The sequence below is a fragment of the Bos mutus genome, chromosome 10, assembly GCF_027580195.1.
Source record: "Bos mutus isolate GX-2022 chromosome 10, NWIPB_WYAK_1.1, whole genome shotgun sequence".
In the NCBI taxonomy this organism is placed as follows: Eukaryota; Metazoa; Chordata; class Mammalia; order Artiodactyla; family Bovidae; genus Bos; species Bos mutus.
In genome coordinates this window covers 23,742,866-23,754,696 of record NC_091626.1, presented here as the reverse complement: position 1 = coordinate 23,754,696, position 11,831 = coordinate 23,742,866, and the positions used below count along the sequence as shown (strand labels likewise).

Below are 11,831 nucleotides of genomic sequence, written 5' to 3'. Positions count from 1 at the left end.
GATGGCATCACTGACTTGATGGACGTGAGTCTCAGTGAACTCCGGGAGTTGGTGATGGACAGGAGGCCTGGCGTGCTGCGATTCATGGGGTCGCAAAGAGTCGGACACGACTGAGCGACTGATCTGATCTGATCTGATGCAAACACTGCTCCATTTTATATAGGGGACTTAAGTATCTGTAGATTTTGGTATTGTCTGGGGTCCTAAAACAAATCGGATAGTGAGGTAAAACTGTATTCTAAGGTGTCTTTCATATTGAGAGAAAGGTAAAGAAATTGTCCACACTGTTAACATTTCAAGAGTAACGATTCTTTTCAAAAATTCAAGAGTAACTACTAAAATAAATAATATGTAATTCACAAATGAAGAGAACACAAGAAAAAAAGGAAAAACTTACTAAATCCAGAAGAGGAGGCAAGGGACTTCCCTGGTGGTCCGGTGCTTAAGAACTCACTTTCCAGTGCTGGGGACACAGCTTTGATACTTGGTGGGGATCTAAGCCTGTGCACAACAACTGCTCAAGCACGTGCATCTACAGCCCAGGTTCCACAATAAGAGAAGCCACCACAAGGAGAAGCCTGCACACTGCAACGAGAGAGTAGCCGCCGCTTGCCACAACTAGAGGAAGCCAGCAAGCAGCAGTAAAGACTCAGCACAGCCGAAAATAAATATTTTAAAAATGAATAGGTTCACATGCCCACTTACATACATTCTTCAACATCTGGAAATAAAACCTAGTTGGAAGCACTCAGATTTGGGGGAAAGTGGCAGCTGGAGGGACAGTAGACTATCGTTTCACATTGTAATCTTTTCAACATTGCTTACATCTGTTTTTCAAAGTACATATTTTTGTCCTTCATAAAAAATTGATTTTTCCTTACAGAGCAATTTAGAAGCACTGTGCAAACCTATGACAATTATCCGGAGACCGTGAGAAACAGTTGGAGAAGGAAATGGCAACCCACTCCAGTATTCTTGCCTGGAAAATTCGAAGGACAGAGGAGCCTGGCAGGCTACAGTTCATGGGGTCACAAAGAGTCCGACATGACTGAGTGACTGATCATGAGAAACAAAACACAGATGTGCTCAATCTCTGGGTACTATGAAATTAAACATGATATTTTGCTTCCTAGTATTCTTCAAAGCCTTTCACATACACTGTCATCTTTGATCCCCATATAGGAGAATTTCATCATGTTAAACACAAGAACTCTTAAACCCCAAAAGATATAAACTTACTTGAGATTATAGAACTAGTCAGTGATGAAGTCAGGGCTAGAATTCTAATATATTTCACCCCAATGCTGCTGCTTACTGTTGAGTTCCACATTTGGGGTCTGTCAAGGCTCTGACAGTTAGACTTAATACTCAGTAGCTTAACATTCTCCAAGCCTCAGGTTCCTCCTCTCGAATATGTGAAAAATACTCCCAGTGTTTTACGGACTTGTTAAATTGTGAATGTAAAACACACAATTTAACAAGATCGATCAATTTAACAAGAGTAGCCATTACTCCTTAGCAATGGAGTACCCTGGAGAAGGAAAGGGCAACCTACTCCAAGATTCTTGCCTGGAGAATCCCAAGGACAGTCTGTACAGTTGCAAGGAATCAGACATGACTGAAGCAACTGAGCACACACACAGAGCACACAGTCATTACTATACTATATATAAATTGTAGTAAATATAAAATACATCCTTGGACATCATATCTGTATTGCTGCCAGGGTCACATTCAAAACGTTGATGTTTAGTGTCTACGAAGACTGAATGTTCTCAATCTCTATGATACAGCAATTTCAATCTTTGGTATTTACTTCACCAAAATGAAGCACTATATCTAAGAATCCCAAGTTGGGAATTATCAAATGCCTATAGTCAGTAAAATTTGACAAATACTTTTATGATTACAAAATGCAATACTATTTGGCAGTGATCATGGAAAATCTACAACTGCTCCCAACAGTATTGATGAATCTCAAATACATAATGTGAGAATAAAATCAGACGCTGAAGAAGGCAGACTGAAGGATTCATCACCATAAAATAGAGTTGGGAAAAACCAACCCGTTTTATTGGACTCGAGTACCTTGGGGACGGGAAAGCGACTGGAGTAGAAAGGAGGGTGGCTTCTGGAGTGCTGGTAGTGATGTTTCTGAATCCCTGTGCTTGGATACCCAACTAAGTACGTCCGGGTTTTGGGAATTCATTGAACTGTACGCTTAAGATTTATGCACGTTTTTGGTTTGTACGTTATAATTCATTGAAAGTTTTAAGTTGTCCTTTTCTATGGAGGGGCTACAAGTCTTGGAATTCTGTCTAAAGTCACTCAGCTCTGGTTTCACCATGAATCAATTACCCCCACGAGTGCGGAAGGTTTGAGGCTGAAAAGAGGCTTCCGCGGGCGGGTTTGGCACCCCACAGGACACCAGGACATCCCTGCGCGTCCCGCCAGGAAAACGACTTTTAGTCAGGCAAGTTGCCGGCTAGAGGAGGTACACGGACCGGAAGCGCCAGGACGCCTCCAGAGGCGCCTCAGCCTTTGACCGCTCCCCGGCGCCAAGGCGACGCCTGACCTCGTCGGTCCACTGGGAGCGCACACCCGGCCTGGGAAGGGACACCGGAAGCGACCTAAGCTTTCACATTCAGGGTATGGGCTGCGACTGTGCGTCTGGAATGACAGTGACAGTGACGCTGGAGCCCGCGGGCCGCTGCCGCTGGGACGAGCCCGTGCGCATCGCTGTGCGCGGCCTGGCCCCGGGGCAGCCGGTCACGCTGCGCGCGTCCCTGCGCGACGAGAAGGGCGCGCTCTTCAGGGCCCACGCGCGCTACTGCGCCGACGCCACCGGCCTACTGGACCTGGAGCGCGCGCCCGCGCTGGGCGGCAGCTTCGCGGGGCTCGAGCCCATGGGGCTCTTTTGGGCTCTGGAGCCCGAGAAGCCTTTTTGGCGATTTCTGAAGAGGGATGTGCAGACGCCCTTCGTCGTGGAGCTGGAGGTGCTCGACGGTCACGAGTCCAAGGCCCAGCGGCTTCTGGGCCGGGCGGTGCACGAGCGCGACTTCCTGGCGCCGGGGGTGCGGCGCGAGCCGGTGCGCGCGGGCCGGGTGCGCGCCACGCTCTTCCTGCCGCCAGGTGGGCCTGGGGTGCTGGGGCCTGGCGATCGTGTTCTCTAGGCCGTCTCGGTTTGTGATACCGCTTCCCGGGAAGGGTGGCTTGGGATCAGGGTCAGAGAAGAGAATGTTGACTAAATCAGTGACCTCACAGCCACAATGGAGGCTTTTGGTTTGTTCTGCACTCTGTTACGCGGTTTGCTTGCATTATCTCATTTAACCTCTGTATCCCAAAGAGGTGGATACTGTTATGAAGATTAAAAAAAAAAAAAAAAAGGACTGGATGGGGTCCGTAGGTTCATTTTGCCATTAATAATTAATCTACAGCTCTAGATCTTACACAATATGATGGAACCTATTGCCAGGACACTCTTCTCTAGTGTCCTGCGTACACTGGGCCCCTTACCTACTTTTTCATGCTCCTCTCTACCACAGATCACTTTTCAGACTTCACTGCCTTCCCTACCTAAAGCCTCACTGGGTATCTCTTTTTCTTTCCTCTGGTCAAGTGACATTTGAAATATAAGTACACATACACACAGAGTCGTGTTGATGCAACACAATACGAAAGTTTTCTTGCAAGATTATTAACTTGGTTATTCTTGCCTACAACTACAGATTCTTAGAACCTTTGAGATAATTTGTTGTATAATAATATGGGGGGTAAACGCATCGATAAGTTACCGTATATATTTTCCTTGGACTCCCTTCCCTAAAAGGAACTTGTATTCAATAATGACTCAGGGAACTGTTATCTTTTCTTTGATTCACGGGAACTAATAGTTTAGAAAGATCTCTAAAAGCAAAGCAGGCTCTTTTTAAAAAATTGAAGTGTAGCTGATTTACAATGTATTCATTTCTGCTGTACTGCAAAGTGATTCAGTTATACATATATATATATATACTTTTCCATTATAGTTTTTCACAGGGTATTGAATATAGTTCCCTGTGCTCTATGGTAAGACCTTGTTATTTATACATTTTCTATATACTAGTTTGCTAACCCCAAACTCCCACTTCTTTGCTTTGCAACACACCCTCCCTCTTATGATACACTTATATGTAGAATCTAAAATACGACACAAATGAACTTATCAACAAAACAGAAACAGACTCACAGATGCAGAGAACAGACTTGTGGTGGCCAGGCAAGAGTACTGGAGTGGGCTGCCATTGCCTTCTCCTTGTTGGATCATATGGCAACTCTATTTTTAGTTTTTTGAGAACCTCCATACTATTTTCCATCGGAGAAGGCGATGGCACCCCACTCCAGTACTCTTGCCTGGAAAATCCCATGGACGGAGGAGCCTGGTAGGCTGCAGTCCATGGGGTCGCTAGGAGTCAGACATGACTGAGAGACTTCACTTTCACTTTTCATTGTCATGCATTGGAGAAGGAAATGGCAACCCACTCCAGTGTTCTTGCCTGAAGAATCCCAGGGACGGGGGAGCCTGGTGGGCTGCCATCTCTGGGGTCGCACAGAGTCAGACACGACTGAAGCGACTTAGCAGCAGCAGCAGCAGCAGCAGCATACTATTTTCCATAGTGGCTACACCAACTTATATTCCCACCAACAGTGTAGGAGGGTTCCCTTTTGTCCACACCGTCTCCAGCACTTATCTGTAGACTTTCTAATGATGGTCATTCTGACTCGTGTGAGGTGAGTATCTCATTGTAGTTTTGATGTGCATTTCTCTAATAATTAGTGATGTTTAGCATGGAAAGCAAATTCATTAAATTATATAATATTTTCCCTTTGTAATATTACTGTCTCTAGGATCTGGACCTTTCCCAGGGATCATTGACATCTTCGGTATTGGAGGAGGCCTATTGGAATATCGGGCCAGTCTTTTGGCTGGCCACGGCTTTGCCACATTGGCTCTAGCTTATTATGACTTTGATGATCTTCCCAAGAAATTTGACATGATACACCTGGAGTATTTTGAAGAAGCCCTGTGCTACATGCTTCAACACAGCCAGGTTCTCCTGATGTCCTTCATCATTCTCTTCAGGACCACCCCCAGAGAGCTGTCCCTTTGCACTCACCTGCTGAGTGCACTGGTGCTGCTCTGCGCTTCTTTCACAGAGATTTCTTTCAGAGACTTCCTTGGTTTTAGTGCCTAAAGTACCATTCCCTTTCTTTGTCAGATGGGTTAATAGTGCAGAATTCATTGTAAAATTCATGTGAAGTTTTATTTCAACATATTAGGTAGTGATATGAAAATTTCTTTTGAGAGAAAGTGGAGTTTCTAATTTTTTCACTTTGAATGCTTTTTAATATTTTTCTGATAGGAGGGTATGTTCTCAGATGATTGAAACTTGTCCACCCATTTCAGAAGATAGGAACTCCTTAATTGGACTCTGCAGTCGTACTTTGCTTCTGTTAAGTTAACCATTTTTTAGTATATATTTAGAAGTGGTCTGATAATGATTCACTTCTTGTAACAGACTTAGATACCGAAGAACATAAGACTCTGAACTTGCCAGGCTCCATGACTCAGCATTCTCTAGTGTCTGACTCTCTGGAAGTTTGCAAACCATCCTCATGGCTCAGTCAAGTAAAGAATCTGTCTGGAATGCAGGTTTGACCCCTGAGTGGGGGAAATTCCCTGGAAGTGGCCACCCTCTCCAGTATTCTTGCCTGGAGAGTCTCATGGACAGAGGAGCCTGGCAGGCTACAGTTCTTAGCAACTAAGCCATCATCCCAAATTTACCATTGAATTTGTTTGCCATGTGTCCAGCAAGATAGTCTTTATATGGGAAGAAACTCCTCTGTAAACTGAGGTTGAGTGTCTTGTGGCCAGTTTACAAATTAAAGCTAGCAGCATCTCTAGTTGCATTTAGAAAAACGTTTTTCCCTTGGGTAAGTTCTTGACTCTTGTCTCTTCTTTTCTTCCAGATAAAGGGCACACGCATTGGGCTTCTGGGCATTTCTTTAGGGGCTGATATTTGTCTCTCCATGGCCTCATTTTTGAAGAACATCTCAGCCACAGTTTCCATCAATGGATCTGGGTTCAGTGGACACAGAGTCATACACTACAAGGACAGCAACATTCCACCACTGGGCCATGACCTGAGGCGAGTGAAGGTAGCTTTCTCAGGCCTCCTAGACATTGTGGATGTAAGGAATGATATTATAGGGGGATGTGAGAACCCCTGCATGATTCCAATAGAGAAGGCCCAGGGGCCCATCCTCTTCATTGTTGGTCAGGATGACCATAACTGGAGGAGTGAGCTTTATGCCCAGATAGCCTCTGAACGGTTACAGGCCCATGGAAAGGAAAAACCCCAGATCATCTCTTATCCTGGGACTGGGCACTACATTGAGCCTCCTTATTTTCCCATGTGCCCAGCTTCTTTGCACAAATTATTGGACAAACCCGTGATGTGGGGTGGGGAGCCCAGGGCTCATTCTAAGGCCCAGGTAGATGCGTGGAAGGAAATTCTAACCTTCTTCACCAAACACCTTGGACCTTCCCCCAAATTGTAATGTAGTGCTCTGTTACTGATAGGAGAGAGAGATTCAAGGTTGGATTTTAGTGTTTAATAATGTTATCTGTCCCCTGAACAACACTAAATTCATGTCATTGGTATTAATGAGATATTTTAGGTAACTTTGTGGATTTTTATTTCATTATAAATTTTTCTAATGTAATGCATGCCTATTGTTGAAGATTCAATAGAGGTATATAATACAAAATAGTAAAAAGTATCTGTACTTTTAAGATTTGTGTTTCCATCTAGATTTTTTTTTACTTAACATTTTTAGTCACAGAACTACTGGGTTACTTTTTCCATCACTGGGAGAGAATGGCCATTCAGTGTTTGCCAGTGGTTCAATTACTGATAACAGTAGAATTTTCATTGGCTAAAGTATACACAGAGGTGTTGATAGAAGGAAAGCCAGACTGACCTGACTTTTTCCTCATGGAGATTAAAGAGGAATTCCCTGGGAGGGGGAGTTACGGTAAGAAGGAGCACCAGGGGCTTCCTTCGTGGTCAGTGGTTAAGAATCCACCTTTCAATGGAAGGAACACCATTTTGATCCCTGGTCCAGGAAGATCCCACATGCCTGGGGCAGCTAGTCCATGTGCCACAACTACTGAAGCCTGCAAACCTAGAGCTCTTGATCCATAACAGGAGAGGCTACTGCAATGAGAAGTCCACATACTGCAAACAGAGAGTAGCCCTCGCTCACCCCAACTATAGAAAGCCCATGCCCAGCAGCAAAGACCCAGTGCAACCAAAAAATAATAAAAATAAAAAAATAAGGGGAATATCTGACTCTAGAATAGTTTAGTCAAACTCTGTTCCAAAGGTGAGTCATTCAGTTCAGTTCAGTTCCTCAGTTGTGTCCGACTCTTTGCGACCCCATGGACTGCAGCACGCCAGGCTTCCCTGTCCATCACCAACTCCTGAAGGATGCTCAGATTCATGTCTATCGAGTCAGTGATGCCATCCAACCATCTCATCCTCTGTCATCCCCTTCTCCTCCTGCCTTCAGTCTTTCCTAGCATCAGGGTCTTTTCCAGTAAGTCAGCTCTTTGCATCAGGTGGACAGAGCATTGGAGCTTCAGCTTCAGCATCAATCCTTCCAAAGTCATCAGTCCAAAGGTGAGTGACTATAACCTATTTTCCTTCTTGCTTCCTGGTTCTAAGAACAAACTTTGGAAACTCATATTGTGACATTCCTAGAGGCATCATCACTTTCCCTGACAACAAAGCTACAAAGTGTTATGTAGGTTTATTTGAAGAGACAATGGTTGAGAATTTTCAAAAATTGAAGACATCAACCACATAGTCCAGAAGCACTATATCTTGGTTCAGCCTTCTCTAACAAAATACCATAGATGGAATGGCTTAAACAACAGACATTTCTCATAGTTCTGGAGGCTGGGAAGTCCAAGATCAAGGTTCTGGCAGATTCAGTTCCTGGTGGGGGCCTCTTCTGGCCGAGAGACAGCTGCCTTCTCCCTGTGTCTTCAACTGGCGGGGAGAGAAAGGTGGAGCTCCAGTTTCACTTCCTCATTTCATAAGGACACTAATCCCATCATGGAGGCCTCACTCTCCTGACCCCATTTAAACCTAACAACTTTGCAAAGGCCCACCTTCCAATACCATCACACTGGAGTTTCAGATTGCAACACTGAGTTTTGAGGGCACACATTCAGTTCATGACACCTATAAACCTCAAGCTAGTTAAATACAAAGAAAGCTGTATTTAACACATGATAGAAAAATTGTTTGAGCAGGTTTTAAATAATTTGTTTGTTTATATATCATTATTCTTGGCTGTGCTGGGTCTCCATGGCTGTGGCTTTTCTCTAGTTGCAGCAAACTGGGGTTCTATATGCTCTAGTTGTGCTACATGGCTTCTCACTGTGGTGGCTTCTCTCATTGAAGAGCATGGGCTCTTGGGCACATGGGCTTCAGTAGTTGCAGCATGTGGGCTCAGTAGTTGCTGCTCCCAGGCTCTAGAGCACAGGCTAAATAGCTGTGGAACACAGGCTTAGCCACTCTGAGGCATGTGTGATCTGCCCAGACCAAGGATCGAACCCATGTCTCCTGCATTGGCAGTCGGTTTCTTTACCACTAAGCCACCAGGGAAGCCCTGTGCAGGTTTAAAAAAAAAAAAAAAAAAAAAAAAACTACCCTGTGCAGGTAGAATTTATAGCATAGAATTTATAACAAAATTCATTGCCACTTCTGGCACAAAGAGGCGGGAGATCTATGCCCGCTCCCCTCAATACTTATGGATTTCTGACTGCTTCAGTTAGTACTGAACTGATGCTTTGTGACTTCAGAACGTAGGTCATAAAGGCCATGAAGTATCCACCTTGTTTGCTGGGAACACTTGCTCTTAGAGTGCTGAGCCACCCTATGAAGCTTGACAAACTTGTGGCTGTGATGCTATCGTGTGTGTATGCTAAGTTGCTTCAGTCATTTCCAACTCTTTGCGACCTATGGACTGTTCAGTTCAGTTCAGTCGCTCAGTCGTGTCCGACTCTTTGCGACCCGATGAATCACAGCACACCAGGCCTCCTTGTCCATCACCAACTCCCGGAGTTCACCCAAACTCATGTCCATTGAGTCAATGATGCCATCCAGCCATCTCATTCTCTGTCGTCCCCTTCTCCTCTGCCCCCAATCCCTCCCCAATCAGTCTTTTCCAATGAGTCAACTCTTCGCATGAGGTAGCCAAAGTACTGGAGTTTCAGCTTTAGCATCATTCCTTCCAAAGGATACCCAGGAATGATCTCCTTCAGAATGGACTGGTTGGATCTCCTTGCAGTCCAAGGGACTCTCAAGAGTCTTCTCCAACACCACAGTTCAAAAGCATCAATTCTTTGGCACTCAGCTTTCTTCACAGTCCAACTCTCACATCCATACATGACCACAGGAAAAACCATAGCCTTGACTAGACAGATCTTTGTTGGCAAAGTCATGTCTCTGCTTTTCTATGCTATCTAGGTTGGTCATAACTTTCCTTCCAAGGAGTAAGCATCTTCTAATTTTATGGCTGCAATCAACATCTGCAGTGATTTTGGAGCCCAGAAAAATAAAGTCTGACACTGTTTCCACTGTTTCCCCATCTATTTGCCATGAAGTGATGGGACCAGATGCCATGATCTTAGTTTTCTGAATGTTGAGCTTTAAGCCAACTTTTTCACTCTCCTCTTTCACTTTCATCAAGAGGCTTCTTAGCTCCTCTTCACTTTCTGCCATAAGGATGGTGTTGTCATCTGCATATCTGAGGTTATTGATATTTTTCCTGGCAATCTTGATTCCAGCTTGTGCTTCTTCCAGCCCAGCGTTTCTCATGATGTACTCTGCAAAGAAGTTAAATAAGCAGGGTGACAATATACGGCCTTGACGTACTCCTTTTCCTATTTGGAACCAGTCTGTTGTTTCATGTTCAGTTCTAACTGTTGCTTCCTGACCTGCATATAGGTTTCTCAATAGGCAGGTCAGGTGGTCTGGTATTCCCATCTCTTTCAGAATTTTCCACAGCTTATTGTGATCCACACAGTCAAAGGCTATGGCATAGTCAAAAAGCAGAAATAGATGTTTTTCTGGAACTCTCTCTTCCTTTTTCCATGATCCAGCGGATGTTGGCAATTTGATCTCTGGTTCCTCTGCCTTCCTATGGACTGTAGTCACCGATTTTCTCTATCCAGGGGATTCTTCAGGCAAGCCTACTGGAGTGGGTTACCATGCCCTTCTCCAGCGATCTTCCTGAACCAGGGATCAAACCCTTGTCTCTTAGGTCTTCTGCATTGGCAAGCAGTTTCTTTACCACTAGTGCCACTTGTGAAGCCCCAATTCTTAGACATTCCCATTCAAAACGTGGCGTCTGAGACACACAACAATTGCTGGCCCCACCTACCTCTTCTGAAATCCAACTGAGAATGTGTTGCCAATTCTTTCATTGCTGCTCAGTTTACCCTCTGAGTTGTTCTCTGTATCTCTTGGTTCTATCCTCTGAGTTGAAACCTGTGTTTCCCATAAAAATAATTAAATTAGGAAAAAAGCCTCCACGGTCTGTTTTCTGGGCAAAATATATGAAACATCTAAAGGTCTCTGGGAGAGTTGGACTATAAAGAAAGCTGAGCACGGAAGAATTGATGCTTTTGAACTGTGGTGTTGGAGAAGACTCTTGAGAGCCCCTTGGACTGCAAGGAGATCCAACCAGTCCATTCTAAAGGAGATCAGTCCTGGGTGTTCATTGGAGGGACTGATGTTGAAGCTGAAACTGCAGTACTTTGGCCACCTGATGCAGGGAGCTGACTCATTTGAAAAGACCCTGATGCTGGGAAAGATTGAGGCAGGAGGAGAAGGGGATGACGGAAAATGAGATGGTTGGATGGCATCACCGACACAATGGACATGGGTTTGGGTGGACTCCGGGAGTTGGTGATGGACAAGGAGGCCTGGCGTGCTGCGGTTCATGGGGTCACAAAGAGTCGGATAGGACTGAGCGACTGAACTGAATTGAAAGGTCTGTTTTTAGACACAAATGTAAAGAACAGACTTTTGGACTCTGAGGGGGAAAAGGTGAGGGTGAATGATTTGAGAGAATAGCACTGAAACATGTATATTACCATATGTGAAACAGATCAGCAGTCCAGGCTTGATGCATGAGACAGGGTGCTCAGGGCCAGTGCACTTGGATGACCCTGAGGGATAGGGTGGGGAGGGAGGTAGGAGGAGGGTTCAGGATGGGGAACACATGTATAACCATGGCTGATTCATGCGAATCTATGGCAAAAACCACTATAATATTGTAATTAGCCTCCAATTAAATTAGTTAAAAAAAATAAAAACAGGCAAAAGTAATATATGGAAATAGAAGTCAGAGTAGTGTAGTGGATGGTCTACAAGGCAGGAGTTTTGTTTTTGTTTTATGATATTGGTGTGTTCACTGTGAAAATACATAGAGATGCACTTTAAAAAATAAATAAATAAATAAAGGTCTTTTTTTGTTTTGCACTCTTTCTCTTTTAAACTTACTGTGCTTCCACCAGAACCATTTTAAAAACTATGTGGGTTTTCTAAAAATATTAGTGGAGTTCACTGTATTAGGTAATACACCACTATAAACCTGTTTGAGATAAGAATGTCTCTATCTGGGGCTTTCTGGGAGAATGCTGCAGGAAAACATCCTTAAGATTCTCATAAATTCTCTTATTTAATAGGATTTATTAGGCACACCTTAAAATG

General features: G+C 44.3%; 1 protein-coding gene across 3 annotated transcripts; it reads left to right on the top strand.

Annotated features, from left to right (window-relative positions):
- The first annotated feature begins 2,500 nt into the window (after positions 1-2,500).
- On the top strand, positions 2,501-11,491 carry LOC102286649 (peroxisomal succinyl-coenzyme A thioesterase-like). Of its 3 annotated transcripts, XR_011465601.1 has the most exons (4): positions 2,501-3,132; positions 4,888-5,090; positions 6,010-7,724; positions 10,289-11,491. XR_011465601.1 is itself a non-coding variant. In XM_070377561.1 (3 exons), exons 1-3 carry the CDS (start codon positions 2,652-2,654, stop codon positions 6,598-6,600), a joined length of 1,275 nt encoding a protein of 424 aa, XP_070233662.1. In that variant the 5' UTR covers positions 2,501-2,651; the 3' UTR covers positions 6,601-11,491. The 3 variants fall into 3 exon arrangements, 2 of the variants coding, with proteins under 2 accessions (XP_070233662.1, XP_070233664.1); XM_070377561.1 differs by having other exon boundaries at positions 6,010-11,491; XM_070377563.1 differs by having other exon boundaries at positions 2,511-2,649; positions 6,010-11,491.
- Positions 11,492-11,831: the final 340 nt, after the last annotated feature.